We start from the raw sequence: 23,133 nt of genomic DNA on the forward strand, positions 1-23,133 counted from the left end.
AAAGCTGCCCCAAACAATAATATTTCCACCACCATGCTTTACAGTTGGTATCAGGTTCTTGTGGTCAAATGCTGTCTTTGGTTTTCGCCAAACATGTCTTCTGATACTGTGGCCAAATAGCTCTACCTTTGACTCATCTGTCCAGAGCACATTGCTCCAGAAGTGCTGGTCTTTGCCTCGGCGTTCATTGGCAAACTTTAGTCTTGCTCTGATGTTCTTTCTGGACAGCAAAGGTTTCTTCCTGGCACACCTCCCATGCAGATCAAATTTGTGCAGCCTCTTTCTCATGGTAGACTCGTGCACTTTGACATCAACAGTGGCAAGAGCTACCTGTAGGTCCCATGATGACATTCTGGGGTTCTTAGAGACTTCTTTCAGCATCTTGCGGTCGAATGATTGATTTCAAATTGTTTGGAGATCTTTTTAAATCCGTGATTCACGTGACTATATATATATATATATATATATATATATATATATATATATATATATATATATATATATATATATATATATAGTAATGACTTGCGGTTGGGATTAAAATGAAATGAATCTATCTTGAGTTCTCCAACCTTTAATGAGCAAAATAAACAATGATTTTGGAATGAGATGACCACTGACCTTTCACTTTTGAGAAGGTCAGTGGATGCACGTTTGTCCGTGTTGCTGATCGAAACGTTTAGCAGTTGTTTATTTTGCTCATTAAAGGTTGGAGAACTCAAGATGGATTCATTTGATATATATATATATATATATATATATATATATATATATATATATATATATATATATATATATATATATATATATATATATATATATACTGTATATTAATCCTTTCTGTGCATATTTTATGCAAATGAGGCACCCTGTTCGTAGTGTGGAGTTTCTGCTATTTCTCAGTTTTATATATACTGTACATACTGCATATATATATATATATGTATATATATATATATATATATATATATATTTATATATATATATTTTATGTACAGTTTGCATTTTTATATATACGGAATATATATTTATACTATCTCCCTGGGAATAGTCCCAGGAAGAAGCACTAGTTTAGAAACTTGGCATAACATTAGCTTTAATGGTGATGGGATTCGACTTTTTTTTTTTTTTACATATGTACACATAACATATGTAAAATATAACATAAACATAACATATGTTTTCCATATGTACATTTTTTTTTACATATGTACATTTTTACATATGTAGCCTGGTGTTGGCTTAGCGGTTAAGGTGCCGGCTTCTGATCCTCGGATCCTGGTTTCGAATCCCGATCGATCGCTGAATTAACGCCAGGGGGGGTTCACTCAGCCTGTCATTCTTCCAAGGTCGGCAAATTGAGTACCAGCTTGCTGGGATGAATGATTACGGTGTGTACCCTGATTTAGAATAGGTACACCGTATCCCTGCGCATCGAAAGAGCGTGAGGAAGGGTTGGCGTCAGGAAGGGCATCCGGCCGTAAAAACATTGCCTCAAACAGGGAACCATGATTGTCATGGGGCCCGCAAGGCTAACCAACGCTCTAGCGGGGAAAATGGCCTTAAAACGATCATTCCTTCAATATATATATATATATATATATATATATATATATATATATATTCCCTGGGAATGTCAACAGGTGCATTCACCATGTGTTGTTGATTGAAACATCGAGGTGAACAAAATTTTATTTCCTTGATTTTAAGAGGTTTGGAGAATCATATATATATATATATATACATACATATTTAGATCCCGCTTGTAAGGTACTCTCACCTACCATCTGCATTCTGTATCGATTGGTTTTCATATGCATCTCTATTTTCTTTCGTTATTTTATGGGTAATAGAAACACTCATTGCAGAACTCCTAAATATATTGAAAATAAAGTCACAAGAAGAAATGTTTTAATTTGCTAAATATACATTGAGCTTCCAGCCTGCATTCCACCAATGTTTGCAAAAGTGAACTTGTTATTGGAAAGCAAACAGGAATAAACACGGAAACGAAGACGTATACAACAAAGTAGAAGGACAAATGGGGGGAAAGTAACGAACATTCGGATCGTCGTTGTTATTGAATTGGACAGAAGTACGATGGACATGTTACAGTGGGTGTCTTACCTGTTGAGTGGGTATGAGCATCTTACCTGTCGAGTGGCATGAGCATAAATAGTGCGCCCATAGTGCACAAAGTATGCCCATATTCCACTCTAACATTTTCCTTACAATAGCAGTCGGAACAATTTACACTGTACTGGAAGCAATCCAGAATTAACCACACGGATTTGCTCCTGAGGTGCTGTGCAGTGTGGTCGTAATCAGCGGTGAATGTGCGTTTTTGGAAGTGTGGAGGTGTGGGATGTGGATGGCACGAATCTAGTGTAGTAGTTACAAGAGGCAAATTCCTCTCCCTTTGGCCTTCCACCTACACATATCTCACAATTGGACAACTTTTGGCTGTAGGTGTTTTCTGCTACGGCTTCGCTCCAACGAGAGGTCGCACTGGCTGAGGTAGAAAACATTACAGAAAGACGAAATAAACCAGCAGAGAAACAATTTCACTCACATTGCGTAACGACACTCAGCACATTAGGTTTTCCTCGTATCGAGCCAATTTGTCACCCGTGTCGTCATGTCCATATTTTGGACTAAATATGCAATATATGAGGAAAACATGACGTACTGAAGACGTAGACACACAAGACGGGAAGATCATTGGTGGATAAGTGTACGGAAGGACAGGAAAAGTATGGTGCCCTCTGCAAGAGGCCTGTTTGTGTGGCCTCTCCTGCCCGACTGGGCTGTTTGCTCTCCTGGCATGGTCAGGCCTCGTGCTTGCCAAAACATGGCAGGACGTATCGGTGTTCAAAACCCTGCTGCCCACCCCTCAGTGTAAACATTCTGATGGTGAAACATTCTTATTAATCACCTTTAATTGGCACGTTCCAGGAAACTTAAATAATTATCAACCGTACACGTGGGCTTGCATTCGTGTGTTGTGTTACCGGATTTATTTCCGTTGTAATTGGAAAAGGCGAAAGTTTTCTGTTCTAATCATTCAGTTTATTACTTGCAAAATCGAAGATTTTTCCAGTATATTGGTCGGTTGTGGTAGGGTTGGTCAAAAGCAAGAAGCCTATTGTTTTTGGGGTCAATAGGTCGAAAGGTCAACATAGGCCAAAGGTCACCAACTTTGCTAAATTTCTAAAATCCTCAATTTTCATCCGATTGACTTGAAATTTGAAGAGGAGTTGCATATCTGGTCACTGAATTCAATCACCAAGTATTTTTGAGGTCAACATAGGCCAAATGGTCAACATAGGCCAAATTTCTAAAATCCTCAATTTTCATCCAATTGACTTGAAATTTGAAGAGGACTTGCATATCTGGTCACTGAATTCAGCCACCAAGTGTTCTTGAGGTCAACATAGGCCAAAAGGTCAGCATAGGCCAAATTTCTAAAATCCTCAATTTTCATCCAATTGACTTGAAATTTGAAGAGGACTTGCATATCTGGTCACCGAATTCAACCACAAATTATATTTTAGGTGAACATAGGCCAAAAGGTCAACATAGGCCAAAATGTCAACATAGGCCAAATTTCTAAAATCCTCAATTTTCATCCAATTGACTTGAAATTTAAAGAGGAGTTGCATATCTGGTCACTGAATTCAACCACCAAGTATATTTTAGGTGAACATAGGCCAAAAGGTCAACATAGGCCAAAATGTCAACATAGGCCAAATTTCTAAAATCCTCAATTTTCATCCAATTGACTTGAAATTTAAAGAGGAGTTGCATATCTGGTCACTGAATTCAATCACCAAGTATTTTTGAGGTCAACATAGGCCAAATGGTCAACATAGGCCAAATTTCTAAAATCCTCAATTTTCATCCAATTGACTTGAAATTTGAAGAGGACTTGCATATCTGGTCACCGAATTCAACCACAAATTATATTTTAGGTGAACATAGGCCAAAAGGTCAACATAGGCCAAAATGTCAACATAGGCCAAATTTCTAAAATCCTCAATTTTCATCCAATTGACTTGAAATTTAAAGAGGAGTTGCATATCTGGTCACTGAATTCAACCACCAAGTATATTTGAGGTCAACATAGGCCAAAAGATCAACATGGGCCACATTTCTAAAATCCTCAATTTTCATCTGATTGACTTGAAATTTGAAGAGGACTTGCATATATGGTCACTGAATTCAACCACCAAGTATTTTTGAGGTCAACATAGGCCAAAAGGTCAACATAGGCCATATTTCTAAAATCCTCAATTTTCATAGAATTGACTTGAAAATTGAACAGCATTTGCACATTGAGTCACTAAATAGGGAAACAAACTATTTTTGGAGTTCAAAAGGGCAAAGGTCCACTCAAGGTCAACCTTCCAAAATTATCATTTTTCATCTGAAAAATCGTCAATTTTCTTCCTATTGACCCGAGCTTTGATCAAGATTGCCAATTTTAATCTTGATGAAATGGACAATTTGCTGTATCAATGGAATTTTTTTTCTTGGGGAGGGGTTAGGGGGCGTATTTTGCAAGTATCGTGCTCCGCATGACATCTTCTTGTTTATTTATTTGTGCCATTGCAGCATGTGTCCTTGCTTTTGGGATTGCTCCATGTGGCTATCATATACGATTCATTATCACTAAGTTACGCATCCTAATGATTGGCCTACCGATCTTCACTACCTTCTGCTTCTTGCTTTCGTTGTATCTGGTACACACATTAATCCACTTGTCACACGGTCGGGCGAGAATCCCCTGGCAGGAAATGTGGGGCAAGATGCCACCACCCCCATCGTTTCCTCAGTCCTTGCTATATGTTCCGAATCAAGAACATCCACCCAAGAGCACCCTCTCTCTGGCTTTGTGGAAATTTTTGACATGAAAAATGTTCAAAAGGACTGTGGTGGGGAAGGAAAGGGGACATTTGCCCCACATTCCTCCAATATTACCGCCTTTGATCCGTCTTATGAGTGACTGTTACGTATTGTTAGGATGTTAACCCCTTACTCTTCTTCTCTTCAGCTGTTCCATGAGCCTGGAAATTTGATGTGGAGTCAAAGCTGTTTTTTTCCCCACAACCATGAAGGAAGAATGAATGGTCTTCCACCAACAAAACTAAGCACAGATGTTCGTCCCTTTCTATGTCGTTTCCAACCAGAGCAATACATCTTTCCCAGTGATGGGTGTGTTTCATCATGCCATTGGAAAATAAGTCATGTTCTTGGCCCTGAAACTTTTTGAAAATGGAAAAAATCTTTTGCCGCCCCCCTCATAATATGGAAAATCCGCCTGCGTTTATACCAAAGCATTATCCAACCTGTACGAGACGCATCATAATGGGGGTGATGCACAACGGGAAGTGTTACAGGGATGAGATTCTTGAAGCTACAACAAGGATCATGATTCTGGAGTCTTTGAAAGGCATTCTCTCCAGATGCATTCGTGAGCGGATGTGTTGTTAGCTCCAAGGCTGCAGTGAGCTTTGGGACTTCCTGCCTGGCCTGTGTAAGCAGTGCAATCCCTAGCCTTACTGTCATGTCTGCCAAATAACCAGCAGAGGTTATTCTTTAGCAAACTGCAGCAACCATTGGCAACTTGTTGCCTGTGCTCCATGCAGTGGATGTTATGAAATCAAGCCGTGTCCGAGGTCGATCTCATACACAGGATATAGTTAGACAAAACATCCATGGCTTGAGATTCGCACGGTTTGAGAGACTTTCAAATTTGCACCCGACAGTCGGATTCACTCTCCGATGGTTTATCTTCTCCTCTCCGTGTATTTCTGGAAGCAATTTGCCACAGCCCTTCTCGCCGAAGTGGAGCGTTAGAATGTCAAGTGGAGCTGCAAAGGAAGCTTCTTGCTCTGAGTTTTTTTTTTTATTGTTCAGCGAATGTCAAGCATTCACAACTCGGAAGCAAAGTGGGTTGGATTGTACCTCGCATGGTCTTAAAATGGAATCGTCCATCTGTAGAGTGCAATGATTGGTGTCTCGTTAGCAGGCCTTACATTCCGCAATCAAATTTAATTCCAATCAATCGAGGAAGGCCGTGATTCCAGTTTGAAAAATGGATGGGATCAACAGGATGTTGATTGAGGTATCACAACTGCCATGGAGAAGTTGACGTTTCAGTCGTTAATCCTTCGTCAGAGCAAAAGAGGGTCAAATGGCCAAAAGATCAGCTTTTCCTTGCTTCCCACGGCATTTAGCATCCCTCGATCAACATTCCGTTGATTCCCTCTATTGCCCTTCCTGTCTCCGACACACATCAACAATAGCCATCGCGGGCGACACAAGTTGACTATTTTTTCATTCTACAGTGATTCCATTCTGTTTTGTGTTTGGTATGTTGGAGAGACCAGAGAACGCAAAGGATAATCATTATTAAATTGTTTCTACCCTCCTAATTAACAGAAACGACTTGGGAAAATCCTTCCAGCACGGCTCTTCAGTCTTCCTTGCTTGGTTCTAGTCCATCGACACCTATCATTGCAAAAGGTAAACATCAGCTTTTGCTACATCTGATTGTGTGCTACTTGGCAAAACAATGAAAAAGTCCTGCCAAGGTGTATTTGCATTAAATGTGGTGGCAACGCATTTTGAGGTTCAAATCTAATCTTATGCATGGAGGTGATTGTAAAGTTAATTAATCCATAAAGGTAATTTATCATTTAATTCATTTAAATTACACCCATATCATTTAAAGTTAATTAATCCATGAAGGTAATAAAGGTAATTTATCACATAAAAAAAAATATATATATATAAATAAAAAATACATATATATGTAAATAATTAAAAATAAATTAATAAATATATATGTATATAAAAAAATATATATATATAAATTAATTAATAATAATAATAATAATAAATATATATATATGTATATAAAAAATAAAAAAATATATATGTATGTATGTATATATATATATATATATATATATATATATATATATAAATAAATACAAATAAATAAATAAATATAAATAAATATGTTTGTGTATCTATGTGTAGCAAGACCCAATTATGTCTTTCACCCATAATTGGAGGGAACAACCAATCAGCTCTCACCAAATCCATTACCACCAGGTGGCTAGGATTATCAAATATATTAACTCCCCCATGCTCTTCCAGTCAAAGAATGCTGAACAAAGCAACTGAGAACAGCTCCACAAGGTAAGGCTTCTGCTGCATTTCAAACCCTACCCGAGTTCCGCTACAACTGCAGACATTCACAAGTAGTACATACACGATAATCCCAATGCTACAAACATCCCTCAGCCGCCGGACCGGTTTCATCACTTGTTGGCGAGTCATCAGTGACAGTGTAGACTGAAACGTGCACCAACCACTGAGGCTCCCAAGCCAATCTCACCAAACCTATAATTAAATCTCACCAAAGCTATAATTAAATCAACCACTTCTTATTAAAGAAGGCTGTATAAATCAACCAAGAAAAGCTACACAAGGTAAACCCACTGCTGTTTCAAAATCTACACGAGTTCCACCACAACTGTAGGCATTTACAGTGTCGGGTACAGTTTAAAAAACAAATGGCTTACCTCGTGCAGGTAGATTTCTTGGTTGTTTTATTCAACCGTCGTTGACGAGAAGGGCCAAGTATTGATTAAATTATATAGTCCGAGTCGCATCTGGGATGATAGATTAGGTGAGAGCTGATTGGTTGATCTTCTAATTCCAGGTGAGAGACATGATTGGGCTTTTAATATACTTCATATATATACAGACTTGGCATTTAATATGGAATATATTTTTTTTCTTGGCTTGGGTTTACTTTCTTAACTCAGTATATCAATCTGGTGAGTTTCTTTTACACTTTGGTGATTTATTTGTTAAAAGAACCATGTCACTGATTGTCTGTCGCAGCAAGAAGTCAACAACAGGATTATATCGCAGGTGGCGTGGCAAAATGTACGGACAGGTGCATTTGATGATTGGCTTCACAGTCGGGTATACAAGGGTTGTTGCGTTTTGTATCAGTGGAAAACAACTGCTGCACGTCTCCAAAAGTTATTGCCGCTTCCTCTGGAGATGGTCCGTCAACTCGACAATGCTGTTTGTCATGGAGTGGTGGCATTACGAAATTACGGCATGAAACAGCGTGCTATTGCTCGGCAGTATGGCATCACTCAAGGTCAGGTGTCAAAGATCCTGAAACGAAATGCTCAGAGGGGTGTCCCTACTCCAATACCGAGGCCAGGACGTCCCCGCAGAACCACAAGGAGGGATGATCGCCAGCTGCACCGGTTAGTCCGCAATGGCCGTACCAAGTCAGCTAATCGGCTTAGGGCTGAGTGGCAGCAACTGACAAATGTGCCTGTATCCAGAAGGCTAGTCAACCAACGACTGGTTCAAGCAGGCTATCGTGCCAGGCGTCCCCTGAGAAACCCACGCCTGACCAGACAACACCGCCAGCGCCGATTGCAGTGGGCCAGAGAGCACCATCAATGGCAGCCAGGACACTGGAATCACGTGATCTTCAGTGACGAGTCTAGATTTCTGGTCTATCGTCAAGATGGCCATGTCCGAGTGCGCAGACAAGTGCATGAAGCCTACAACAAAGATTGTATCGTGCCAAGAGTCCAAGCTGGAGGTGGTGGGGTGACCGTTTGGGCTGCTTTTCATGCAGGGGGCAAACCTGACCTGGTTGTTCTGAATGGAAACCTGAACCAGTTCAAGCACAGGGCCATTCTGGAAGAAGCATTGCTTCCATTTGCTCGTGCAGCCTTTCGAGGAAACTTTGTCTTCCATGATGACAATGCACGGCCTCATTGTGCTCGCATCATCCAACACTTTCTTGCTGACCGTGGTGTAGAGTATATGGAGTGGCCTGCCATGTCCCCGGATATGTATCTGATAGAGAACTTGTGGGCAGACTTAACGCGTCAAATCGACCACTTGGACCAGCAGCCGACCTCTGTGCGTGAATTGCAGCAGGCTATTGTCACTGCATGGCAAGCGATTCCTGTCCAAACCTTGGCAAATCTCGTGAACAGCATGCCTCAACGTGCACGTGCTCTCCTGAATGCTCGTGGGGGTTACACGAAGTACTGAACTGTAATTTTACTGTCCGTAATCCCAGTCGTAATTGAACTTTTGTTTTTGTTAAAAAATTTTTTGGCTAATGTGCAAAATAAAGAGATACTTCTGGAAAACGTACAGAAGTTTAACACAGTACTGTCCATGAATTGAGTTCGATATCAGTTTACATCACTTTCAAGGATCAATTTATTTGTTTCGAAATGTCAAATGTGGTTTTTGTTTCTTTTAAAGGTCACATTAACAAAATCTAGAATAATTTCAACATAATTCCAATGAACTTTTGGTTCTAAGACATCTTGAAAAGTAAGTTCACCCCCACAAAAAAAATATTCCATATTAAATGCCAAGTCTGTATATATATATGTATATATATATATATATATATATATATATATATATATATATATATATATATATATATATATATATATGTGTATGTATATATATATATATGTGTATGTATATATATATATATATATATATATATATATATATATATATATATATATATATATATATATATATATATATATATATATTATATATATATATATATATAATCGGGAGATTAAATCAGATGCGGACGTAGCTTCAGGACGTCGATCTTTAATTTTCGACAAGCTTTTGACCAACAAAGGTCTTCTTCTTAGTCTACAGAAACAACAGGCATGTATATCAGACAAGTATGTATAGTGATATGTGTGTAAGATGTGTGATATGTGTAGAAAATGCATACAAAAGGAAGAGCCACGCTAAAGCTCACTCACCGTCCCCAAGTTCAACGGAAGTGAAGCGCAGCTTACAGTTACCGTTCGCGTTACAGTTCGGTGCACGTGCATATACAAATATAGAGATACATACATACATAAACACACAAGCATATATTCATATACCATTTATATTCATATAATATATTTATTTATATATTTATATAAATGACATATAAAGGTAGAATGAGTGAATGAATGAGTGAATGAATGAATGAATGCATGAATGGGTTACGTTAATGATTTGATTGGGTTGATGTAGGAACATTCTTTAATCATCAAAATTTATGCCATGAGGGATTTTTGTCCGAAGTTTATGTATCCAAAAGGACTCACGTTTCAGAATCGTGGTGTGTGATCGATTTGTAATTGATTCAATGGCAGAGATTTGAATGTCATTTATAGAGTGATCCGGTTGATTAAAGTGTATCGTGTAAGTTAGAGATTTGCCCTGACTGGTGTGGAAGTTATTGATTTCTGACCGGGTGTTATTAAGTCGTGTGTAGAGTGTATTCTCAGTTTTTCCAACATATTGTTTGGTGCACTTTTGGCAAGTGATTAGGTATATGACCCATGTAGATTTTCAGTTCATATAGGAGGTGATGGGGAATTTTTGTCCAGTGCTAGAACTACAAAATTTGTTTCCTTCTAGTAAATGCTTGTGAATAATACATTTGTTTGCTGTGCATTTATAGAAGCCAGGGATCCTAGTTTCTTTGCTGTGGGGCTGTGGGTGCTTTGCTTTTACCAAGAGGTCCCTGAGTGTCCGACCACGTCGAAATTATGTCAGTGGAGGTTGAGGAAATGTGGTGCCGAGTGTTTCTGATTGATGGAGGAGAGGAAGGGCCTTATTCAGAATACTTGGCAATTGGGATGAGGTAGGAGAGTAGGTGGTTACCAGTGGGACACGGTTAGTTGCAGGTTTGGGTTTGTAAGTCAGAAGGTCTGCTCTCGGTATGTGTTTTGCTCGGTTTATTGCTTCTTTCACAGAGTGAGGGTCATAGTTTCTTGCAATGAAGTGTGTTTCTAATTGGCAGAGAGAAGTTTATTCTGCCATTTTTGTTGAGCAAATGCGTCTTACTCTGAGTGCTTGACTGTATGGTATGCTTGCAATTGTATGTTTCGGATGAGATGAAATTAGAAACACACTTCATTGCAAGAAACTATGACCCTCACTCTGTGAAAGAAGCAATAAACAGAGCAAAACGCATACCGAGAGCAGACCTTCTGACTTACAAACCCAAACCTGCAACTAACCGTGTCCCACTGGTAACCACCTACTCTCCTACCTCATCCCAATTGCCAAGTATTCTGAATAAGGCCCTTCCTCTCCTCCATCAATCAGAAACACTCGGCACCACATTTCCTCAACTTCCACGAACATCATTTCGACGTGGTCGGACACTCAGGGACCTCTTGTAAAAGCAAAGCACCCACAGCCCCACAACAAAGAAACTAGGATCCCTGGCTTCTATAAATGCACAGCAAACAAATGTATTATTCACAAGCATTTACTAGAAGGAAACAAATTTTGTAGTTCTAGCACTGGACAAAAATTCCCCATCACCTCCTATATGAACTGAAAATCTACATGGGTCATATACCTAATCACTTGCCTAAAGTGCACCAAACAATATGTTGGAAAAACTGAGAATACACTCTACACACGATTTAATAACACCCGGTTCAGAAATCAATAACTTCCACACCAGTCAGGGCAAATCTCTACCTTACACGATACACTTTAATCAACCGGATCACTCTATAAAATGACATTCAAATCTCTGCCATTGAATCAATTACAAATCGATCACACACCACGATTCCGAAACGTGAGTCCTTTTGGATACATAAACTTCGGACAAAAATCCCTCATGGCATAAATTTTGATGATTAAAGAATGTTCCTACATCAATCCAATCAAATCATTAACCGTAACCCATTCATTCATTCATTCATTAATTCATTAATTCATTCACTCATTCTTTCATTCTACCTTTATATGTCATTTATATAAATATATAAATAAATATATAAATATATTATATGAATATAAATGGCATATGAATATATGCTTGTGTGTTTATGTATGTATGTATCTCTATATTTGTACATGCACGTGCACCGAACTGTAACGCGAACGGTAACTGTAAGCTGCGCTTCACTTCCGCTGAACTTGGGGACGATGAGTGAAGCTTTAGCGTGGCTCTTCCTTTTGTATGCATTTTCTGCACATATCACACATCTTACACACATATCACGATACATACTTGTCTGATATACATGCCTGTTGTTTCTGTAGACTAAGAATAAGACCTTTGTTGGTCGAAAGCTTGTCGGAAATTAAAGATCGACGTCCTGAAGCTACGTCCGCATCTGATTTAATCTCCCGATTATTTATTTAATGCAAATGAGACGCCCTGCTCGTACTGTGGAGTTTCTGCCTATTTCTCACAGTTTTATATATATATATATATATATATATATATATATATATATATATATATATATATATATATATATATATATTATACATACACTCGCGTGTGTGTGTGTGTGTGTGTGTGTGTGTGTATATATATATATATATATATATATATATATATATATATATCTAAATATATATATATATATATATAATATATATATATATATATATATACACACAGTACACACACATATCCTGGTGTTGGCTTAACAGTTAACATTGCTGGCTTAAGATTGCCAGGTCCTGAGTTCAATCCCCAGTCACGCCATTGAATTACCACCAGGTGGTTGACTCGGCCTGTCATCCTTCTGAGGTCAGCAAAATGAGTACCAGCTTACTGGGATGAATGAGCCATTTGAGTATCCTGCGTCAGAGTGGCGACCTGTCCGGGATTGTGCCCAATAGCCAAGGAACTGCTTTGGCAGCCATATGTATCTGAAGTTATTATTGAGTGGAGAAAGTTCCAGTAATGTGTCCCATACAGCTCTTATGGCACATTACCAGGAGCGACAAGTGCCGCCCTGTCACATGCTACATTATCTCCCCGCTTTTACCAAGCACAATCTGGAGTCATCCTGGATGCAGTCGGGGGTATTGATTATTATTATAATTAATGCCCCCGACCTACAATGAACGCCGTGACGTCGTCACCAAGAACATCCGTACCATTTGCGAAGCCCCAGAAGAGCCATACCGCAACGCCAATCAGAATTTTTAAATTTCAGATACTTTCTCACAAGCGCATGGAAAAACTGCATCTCTCCAGTCAACATAATTTGAGAGCATAGTTTGTAAACTTTTAATACAATACAGTTCAACTTTTTTCTATCTTTCAACATAACAGCCATACAGCCTGTTGTTGGCTTTGCGGTTAGGGTGCTGGCTTGGGATCCTAGGATTTTTTTTTTTTTTTTTTTTTTTTTTTTTTTTGTATACAAGATCGAGGCTCGTGAAGGAGCGAAAATTTATCACACAGAAAGACAAACCGACACATAACCGACAAACCGACATAAAACAAAAAGCATCGGGAGCGGGGTAGACAAGATGGGGAGAGAGGGGGAAGGACACAAACACAACATTTGAGAGCAGGAACCGAGAGACATGGAGACATCGAGAGATCTGTGGGAGGGAGAGGGCTTTGGGGGGGAGGCATGGGAAAGGGGGTGGGAGAGGCATAAAACATATGGAAACTGCCAGGACTACCAGGAAAGAAGTTGGAATTACAAACAAGGTGGATCTGGGGTGAATTAGTGGGGGTAGAAAAGATCAAGGTTTTGGATGGGGGAAGATAAGAGATGGTGGTGAACAGCTGTTTTAAAGACCTGGAGGGAGGAGTGGGATTGAAGGGAGTGTGGGAGTTTGTTCCAGAGGCGGGAGAAAAGAGGAATGAAGGAGTGAAGGTGAGCAGAGAGCCGAGATTTCGGCAGTTTAACCATCAGAGGCTTGCTGGCAGATCTTGTGCGACCTGTAGGAATATTTGGGGGACAGAGCACAGAGAGAGCTGGGGGAGCAAGGCCGGAGAGGAGTCGGTAGAAGACAGAAAGACCACCTACCTGCCTGCGGTGAGTGAGTGAAAGGAACTGCTTTGGCAGCCATATGATTTGCCAGGGTTTGAATCCCGGTTGATCGCTGAATTAACGCCAGGGAGGTTCGCCAGGGGGGCCTGTCATCCTTCCGAGGTCGGCAAATGGAGTACTAGTCCACTGGTAATCCCTGTGTGTCGCAAGAGGCGACTAACAGGGTTGGCGGCAGGAAGGGCATCCGGCTGTAAAACATTGCTTCACAAAGGGGACCACGGTGCCCATAAAAGGCCAACCCATATTCTGCAGGGAAAAATGGCCTCTAAAGGTGGTTCTTCAACATTACCGCCATCTACCATGATACATTTTTCAATCCGATTTTTAATCCTCCGAAAACATTTCCCAGTTTCTGCCGAGTGATATCATGAATTGCATTCATGATTCTGGCTTTAAGTTCTTCCAAGAATGGGGGTTTGATGAATAAGAAGTAATTTTATATATGGCACCATAAAAAGAAGTCCATTGGGGACAGGTCAGGGGAACGAAGTGGCCAAGCAAGTGATCCACGTCTACAGATCCATTTCTCTGGGAAGACAACATCCAAAACCTCTCACCTAGTACAACAAAAGCAAAGTAGCAAGGAGCACCGTCTTGCTGGAAGAGATGCTTTATGAAAGATTCAATCAACGTAGTTCAAGGATGAAGAAAATAAATAAATGAACAGGATTATAACGAATTAATTGACATATGTGGGAAAATTACACACCCAGACCAGGAATCACATTTTCCCACATATATCAATTAATTAGTTATAATCCTGTTCATTTATTTAATTGTTTCTATGCCTCTGTGGTGTTTGTAATAGCGGTCCACCTCATTGGAGGAAGACCCTCTCGTATTGAGGCCGTTGGCGTTCCTATGGTTGGCAGCGAGTGCCCCGGAAGCATTGGTGGAAAGAAAGTGGCGATTCAATGTGTGGGAAAATTGCATGCTTAGTCAGGGTTGCCCAGATGCCCAATTTTCCCGCATATGGCAATTGATGAAGACATTCTGTAACATAGTCAGATAACATTTACCATTCACTGTTGCTCCTTGAAAAAAGAAAGGACCAATAATGTGACTTCCTGGGAACGCACCAGATATTAACTTTTGGGGTGTCTCTTTCATGTTGCCAAATTTCTGTAGGATTCTCTGTCCCCCAAATGTGACAGGTATGACCGTTGATTTCCAGAAATGTGGAATGTTGCCTCATCAGAAATGTGGAATGTTGCCTCATCAGAAATGGCACCTGTTGTATGATTTCAAGAGTTGACAAAAAAAATCTAACTTGGAATCTAAGCATGTTCACGATCTTGTAAGCATATCTTGTAAGCAGATCTTGTAAGCATGTTCACGCAACACGGCTTGGAGGATGCTGTGCATTGTTGTACGTGGCATTTTCAATTCAAGTGATGCAAGTCGCAATGATTTACGTGGACGTCATTCAAATGACACCTGGACAGGTGCTCCACTTTCCTCACTGATGCGTCACCTTCCGGATCGTGGTTTGTCATTCATTGAACTCATTTATTTGAACGTCATCATGCAATTGTTGATTCGGGTTCTTAGTGGTGCATATTTCTTGTCGCTGCTGTTATGGACCAGTTCAGCTAGCCATAGCACATAGTTTACCCCTTTTCTTCTAATGTCGCCATCTTATATCAGATAGGGAACTAAAAAAAACTAGAACGACACTCTTTTTTTTTTTTTTTTTTTTTTTTGTATACAAGATCGAGGCTCGTGAAAGAGCTGACATTTACTTCACAAACAAATCAACCAGACAAACAAAATATATAAAAAGAGGGAGCGGAAGACAAGAGAAGAGGAAGCACACAAACACTTGAGAGCACACAACATTTAAGAGCAGGGAGATGTGTGGGAGGGAGAGGGCTTGGGGGGAGGAGGCGTGGGAAGGGGGGGGGGGGGGGTGGGAGAAGTATAAAACACAGGGACACCAAGGACTTCCAGGACAGAAGTTGGTATTTCAAAAAAGTGGAATTGGGGTGAAATTAGCGGGGATAGAAAAGATCAAGGTTTTGGATGGGGGAAGATAAGAGATGGTGGTGAACAGCTGTTTTAAAGACCTGGACGGTGGAGTGGGATTGAAGAGAGTGAGGGAGTTTGTTCTAGAGGCGGGAGAAAAGAGGAATGAAGGAGTGAAGGTGAGCAGAGAGTCTTGATTTTGGCAGTTTAACCATAAGAGGGTTGCAGGCAGATCTTGTGCGACCTGTAGGAATATTTGGGGGACAGAGCCCAGAGAGAGCTGGGGGGGCAAGGCCAGAGAGGAGTCGGTAGAAGACGGAAAGACCACCAACCTGCCTGCGGTGAGTGAGTGAAAGGCCCTTGGAGTTAGCTTCATCGCGGGAGATTCCAATGATTCTGAATGCTTTGGTTTCAACAGCGTGAAGACGAGCTAGGTGTGAGGCAGGAGCACCAGCCCAGAGGGGAGAGCAGTATTCCATTGAGCTGCGGTTGAAAGCCTTGTATGTGGTGAGGAGCTCAGGTGTGCCAAGGAAGGACTTCGCATGACGGAGGATGCCCAGTCGGCGACTGGCTTTGGAGGCCAGATTTGAAATGTGGTTTTCCCAGGAAAGATCATGGCAGATAGTGAGACCCAAAACCTTGAGTGACATAACTTCTTGGAGAGGATTATTCAGAAAGTGGATGGGAGGGTTGTCCAGTCGGTCTTTTCGGAGAGACATCGTAAGAGTGTGAGATTTGTCAGGATTGAAAGACATGTTCCACTTGTTTGCCCAGTCTGTGATTTTGTCCAGGTCTGCAGAGAGTGAGGAGGCTGCAGACTGCCGATCTGAGGGATGAAGAATGGAGAGACAGAGAGTCGAGTCATCAGCAAAGAGATAGAGAGGATTTTCAAGAGAGTCAGAGAGATCATTGATGAAGACCAGAAAAAGCACAGGGCCCAGAACACTGCCTTGGGGAACTCCAGCCTGAACAGGAAGAGGAGATGAGAGAAACCCATTCAGGGCCACACGTTGACTACGACTAGAGAGGAGGTCCGCCAGCCATGCGTGGAGATTTCCATGAATACCAACAGAGGAGAGTTTGGTGAGCAGAGCGGGGTGCCAGACCGTATCGAAGGCATGTGATATGTCAAGGGCGACGGCTCTAATTTCCTGTTTGGCATTGAGGACCTCCATCCATTGTTGAGAAAGCAGAAGCAGCATGTCCAGAGTAGAGTGACCAGGTCTGAAACCAAATTGATGATCAGAGATCAAGCCATTGGAGAAGAGGAAAGATTTCATATCTGAAGCAATGATGGATTCCATGACTTTGCTGATAATTGGGAGAAGGCTGATTGGTCTGTAGTTGCTGGGATCTGTTTTTGCACCTTTTTTGTGCAAAGCGGTGATGTTGGCAGATTTCCAAGCAGATGGCAGATGACCTTGAGCAAAAGAGAGGGTGAAGAGAACTGAGAGAGGGACTGAAAGAGCGGAAGAACAAGATTTTAGGACCCTTGGGCTGATGCCGTCAGGTCCAGTTGCAGAATCAGAATCAGAGTCGAGGGTTGACAGAAACTTTTCCACCTTGTCAGGAGGAAAGGACACAGAGTCCAGGAGCAGCTGGGTACGACTGGGTATGGTGGGTACAGAGAGGGATGGGTTTGGGACACAAGATTTAGAGGCAAACACAGAGTTGAGGCATTCAGCTTTTTCACGTGCGGAGTCAGCCGTGTGGCCGTTTGAGGTGAGGGAGGGGATGGAGGGGGAACAAACACCAGAAACAGATTTGACCAGACACCACCAGGATTTGGAAGAGGGAGACAGATAAGAGAGTTCTGTCCTGAGAACGGAGAGATATTGTTTCCTGGCTCTCCTGAGGGTGGAGTACCAAGTTTTAATTTAAATCCCTTCATCTGTTCATAAGTTATCACATTTTTATCTGACATGACCTCTGACCTTTGGCCTTTCACCTCGGGACCCCAAAATCGAATCAGTTCATGTTTACCTCATTATATATACCTGCACCAAGTTTGACTAATATCCATTCAGCCGTTCTCAAGTTATCGCGGTAACGAAAACCTATCACAGACGGATGGACAGACAGCCGGACGGGCAACCTGAAAACATAATGCTTCCAGTGACTTCGTCGACGGAGGCATAAAAATGAAACATTGTTGACACCAGAAAATTGAACTTTATGAACATGATTTTATTTGCCATTCACAGTTTGCTTCCACCATGTTTACATCCAAAGTTAGAAAAGTTAAAAGTTGTTCATTATATATATATATATATATATATATATATATATATATATATATATATACACACACACACACTGTATGTTGTTTGAGAAATAATTTACTAAGCATTACCTATGTACCACACATGTTCCCAATCCCTGCAGTTAATGGATTCCACTCCTCTTCTGAGAAGAAGTCTTTAAGGAAGTCCAACAGCAACCTTCAGGTACCCAAGATGCCATATTTGCAAAGATGTTCATCTAATGACTCATGCTTGTTACATCATGCAGTTGCAATCCAATGTGTTGTGTAAAACCTTCACATAAAAGGAGGCTTTGTGATATTTACGTTTCATTTAAAGTGGCACTGTGACCTATTTTGGAAACATTTTCATTTACTTTTTTTTGTGAATGCATAAAAAATAATTGCAAAGTTATTTAAGTTAATTTTGACCGGGTTAAAACGACGACCCCCTGCTGATGATTGTTTAGCTCGCAAGTGCCGTCATCGTGTCCAAAAGTGGAAATAGTGTCGTACAACAATTTTGGGGGGCATCGTGTATTTTTTATCAGCATAACGAAACTCGTGCATCAATCTGACGAGGATCTGACAAGTTTATCGAGTTTGTTATTCGCGGCCGACATCATGTGCATCCCTCTGTGACGTCACAATTATTCCATTCACATGGGATCGATCGACAGGCAAACCAACTCATAGGAAGCGACGCCTGTTCATGCATATTATAATATCCACTACAAAAATACATCTCTGAGTCTTTTTAATGGTATAATGAATACACTCCAAGCAAGCCTCACGCAAATGCATACCTGGGTCCCTGAAAATCTTGGAGTTTTACGATATTGGAGGTTGTTGCCAGACCATCAGCTCAATGTAATCCCTGTGCAGGAAAACAGGGGAATTGTAAACAAGATGAACAATCCAGGAATATTCCCAGATTATTCTTGTGCTGTGGCGTCCCACCACCCCTCACCCCTCCCCCCACGTTTCTCTGCTGTTCTAGCAATGGTTTCCAGGGTGATGTTTCTGGTTGTGGGCCTTGTTTTTCTTGCGATGGGATGTGCCTGAAGGCATTCTCCCACCATGTCTGGAACTATTCAGGGCAGTGAAGTCAGAAAGGGATGGTATGTCAGCATTCTGCTCGACTCTGAATCCCCGTTGCTCACTAGAATTGGGAATGTTTTTTCTGGGTTATTTCTCTTGAAATCGGCCTCCATATTTTTGCAGCAATGTGAAATAAAGATGAGTCACTCGATGTGAACAGGTTGAGTTTTTTATTGGAATTCTCCACAACAGAAACTAAAACAAATCTCGAAATGGGAAGAAGGAAGGTGTAAAGCAACAAACAAGTGAGGACACTTTACCTTGTATGCACTTGCACTCTGGCGACCTGTACGCGATCTAGCTTTGAATAGTTGAAGACCTACTGTATGAGCATGGGTGTCTGTTCTTGGCATATTGTCGTTATTCTGTCTTTCTCATTTATGTACGCTGTGTTAATATCGTTTTTCGTGTTAGAAAACAACTCCATGTTGAAGGGAATAAAGAGCGACCATTGGGTATTTTAGGCGACTTCAAGTTGATTGACATTATAGCACAGGCCAAACAATTCGGTGCGTTAAACCAAACCTGCAAAAAACTCATGAAATGATCTTTGACACATACTTTTAGCTTGAAAAATATGTCAAATATAAGCCCAGTACACACGATTTTGTAAAAACTGTAAATGGTTTCAACATTCACCATGACTTGATGAGGCAGGTGCATGCAATTCTCCGAAGGCCGTTGACCCACTTCCCTTATTTCGAGGCATTCATCCAGTGGAACCATTTGGATCACAGTCAATGAATGTATTTTCTGCAAGTCAAGGAGTGCCAAACAAGCCAATGATTTGGGTGCTATTTAAATTAAGTGTATCAAAAGGTTAAAGTATTTGATTGACTAAATGTGCCCGAAGGTGCGTTATTGCGGTATCGTGTAATGCATGTACAGTTCATGCTCAAATGAGAAGGTCATCGTGTGTTGGTGCTCTGACGCCGCATCAACGACTGTGCGGATTAGTGTACGTTAATGAGGGCACGGAGAGACATGCACCTGACTGCATGCAGTAAAGCCTTGGCCTGGTCATGTGGTGGTGATTGTCCCTGCACATTAACAACTAAAACGGCACTTGGTAGAGCGCAAACCTCCGCCAAGCAGACCGGTGGAGCTGGACTGACATTGACCTTTTACAATACTAATGATTCCATCAGTAACTTCCATCATCATGTTTACGATCTGGGGTTGAAACTTGCAACACGGATGTGGCAAACGAAGAGGAGGATTTCCAAGGTGAGTCGACGATAGATGTAAGATGAAATACTTGTAGGTAAGGTAGATAATCCTTTATTAAATTTACAATGAATATCTACACTTGTAGTAATAGCTGGAGTTGATGTTTGATTAATTTTTGATCGGAGAATTGAAGGAAAGATGTAGGCCGTACTCCTGCAGAGAACGCACATAAACTGTCAGCCTCAGAACTCTGCCAGACTATTACCCTCCTCTTCATTCTTCCTTGAAGTCACGCCTAGTCTCCCACCCCGCATTGATTCCTGCTTGTTTTCCTGAATGCAGGCATCCCCACCGGCCTCTCCGACGAAGAAGAAGGCAAAAGCTGCGACAACAACGGTGGGTGTAGGCAGCAGTGAAACAGTTTGGGGCTTTGAAAACACAAACAGGCCTTGAGTTCGGTTCAACGACGCTGCATTGCTCTACCTGCGCTTGCTATACAACGACGCTCTACCTGCGCTTGCTATACAACGACGCTCTACCTGCGCTTGCTATACAACGACGCTGTATTGCTCTACCTGCGCTTGCTATACAACGACGCTCTACCTGCGCTTGCTATACAACGACGCTCTACCTGCGCTTGCTATACAACGACGCTCTACCTGCGCTTGCTATACAACGACGCTGTATTGCTCTACCTGCGCTTGCTATACATCGACGCTGTATTGCTCTACCTGCGCGGCGGCCTTTTCAAAAGAAATTTGTGAATTACAACAATGATCAGTATTCCCCGGCCATGCTCTGAAAAACATTACAGATGGAAAATTGAGTGTTGTAGGCTAAAGGAGAGCTTTTGGCCAGACGTTTTTTTTCTTGTGCATAAATTGCCAAAAAAAAATTGCTTGCACATGCCTTTTTGGCATGAAGCCCCAACACGTGTGGAACTGGCAAGGCCGGAGGCCAAAGTCGAGCCTTGGTGAAACGGCTGGCCAGCTTTTTGTTGCCTGCAGCTGCTGCACTCCCATAAGGCCGGACGTTGGGCCGAACACACCCCATGCCCCTATCCCTTTCCCACCCTGCTGTTTCCCCTGGTTTGAAATCTTCACGTGATGTGTAATGCGAAAGGTCAGATAACTCAGGGGATGAGAGAAAGGGGTCATCAGAGGTCAAATGGGACTGGCAATGGTAGTGTGAGACTGTGCTGAGCCATGTCGTGGAGAGTGCTAAACAAGAATCAAAGTTTACTTTTATGCCTCATTGGGTGTAAGCTACCCATAGTGCTGGGGCAAACAGTCAACTGATGTATCGTCATTGCCCTTAAGGCCTACTGCACCATTCATCACAACAGACATTTTGCCGAGAAGGTCAATGAGGACATCATTTACAACATCCAAGTCCTTGATGGTTGTGTAGTTTTATGCTCAGCTGCCTTCCATTGTCGTTAGTTAAAGAAGCAGAGGGATTGGCTTGTTTGCTGCAATCCATCTCAGCCCACAGGTCACATGATGTTGGGATCCCAGTTTTCAAATCCCATATCCTGATGTGGTGATCTGTCCGTTATCTCCAAATGGTCTTGTGATGTAGGAAAAATACATAGATCTCTCCTAATGTTGAGAATCCTGCTGACTCGGGTTTTTAAAATGCTGTTTCGTGTGGAGCATTCAGGACGTGATTGGCTTTCCTCAGCAAGGCCTTACATCATGTAATAGTCTGGCTTTATTGCCGGACCCTTAACGGGCACGGTGCAACGGATTAAATCTGTTCTGACTCTAATGAGTGGGTTTCTGAGTATTGAGAATTATTGTAATATTTGTTTTTCACCATTTTTATGATTTCCTGAGCTTGAATTTCCTCTTTGGAATTTGAACCATTAGCGCGGCCCAGCCGTGAGGCTTCTTAACACAATCCGGGTATGCTGTTCGCTTCCTGTTTTCCTCTCAGATAAACGACGTGACGTTCCCATCGGCCGAGGGCACCGCAGAGCAGAGCCTGTTGAAGCCAGACGAATGGAGTTACTGCGACCACTTTTGGGTTCGTTTGTCACTCCTGAGGATGGCATTTAAGGAGGGGATAGAGGCTGCTTCTCGGCTAGCGTCGGGAAGCTGGGGTCGTGGGGTTAAGCACGTGAGGTATCTCCCCCGGTGTGTTTTCCTGCTTCAAAGTGTTTGTCGTTCTGCAGAACCAGATGCAGATGTTGGGACATCTTGTCGAGTTTGCGCCGCCGCTTTCATCACTCGTAACCTTATCTCTCCGTCCAAACACTTGTGTGTGATTTTATTTAATAATACATGAAAATTCCATCAGCGCAAATCCAATACATCCCCTCATAACGGTTTTAATTATTAATTAATGCAACTTTGGAGGCTTGACATTCCCAATTTGTTTTTGCTGATGTGCATTTAATTTAATATTTTGTTACATTTTGTATCAAAAGTACCCATTTGTTTTCGATTAGTTACGATGTAATTCTGTACTGGTAGGATATCTCAGAGAAAGCTTACTCGCTTTGAAGTTGTCTCGTCTGTGTTTGAATCTCCAAACTTCTGTTGTGGTGACGCACAGGCAGGACATTGCGTCATAATCGTAAACCACCTTTTCGGGATTGGCTGTAAGCCAGCTGTAGTATTTGTTACCACACACATGTGAACATTGAAGATTTTTGCAATCAAGGTATCGAGGCTCACAGAAGAGCGGAATAGAAAAGAGGGGGAAGGTGGGCTATGGGGGGTG

At 41.5% G+C, this 23,133-nt stretch overlaps 1 protein-coding gene across 6 annotated transcripts in view; it reads left to right on the plus strand.

Annotated features, from left to right (window-relative positions):
• The window catches only part of LOC137434339 (growth arrest-specific protein 7), a 517,476-nt gene that overhangs the window by 451,875 nt on the left and 42,468 nt on the right, over positions 1 to 23,133 (plus strand). For 3 of the 6 annotated variants that reach the window (XM_078785449.1, XM_068127242.2, XM_068127241.2), the window contains exons 3-6: positions 6,445 to 6,528; positions 18,279 to 18,340; positions 20,749 to 20,802; positions 22,345 to 22,434. In XM_078785449.1, coding sequence (XP_078641575.1) covers positions 6,445 to 6,528; positions 18,279 to 18,340; positions 20,749 to 20,802; positions 22,345 to 22,434 — 290 coding nt within the window. The remainder of the gene's footprint in view (positions 1 to 6,444; positions 6,529 to 18,278; positions 18,341 to 20,748; positions 20,803 to 22,344; positions 22,435 to 23,133) is intronic. The other 3 variants (XM_078785450.1, XM_068127244.2, XM_068127243.2) reach the window with 1 other exon arrangement.

This window comes from Myxine glutinosa, chromosome 10 (assembly GCF_964187855.1).
Source record: "Myxine glutinosa chromosome 10, kmMyxGlut1.1, whole genome shotgun sequence".
NCBI classification, from domain to species: Eukaryota; Metazoa; Chordata; class Myxini; order Myxiniformes; family Myxinidae; genus Myxine; species Myxine glutinosa.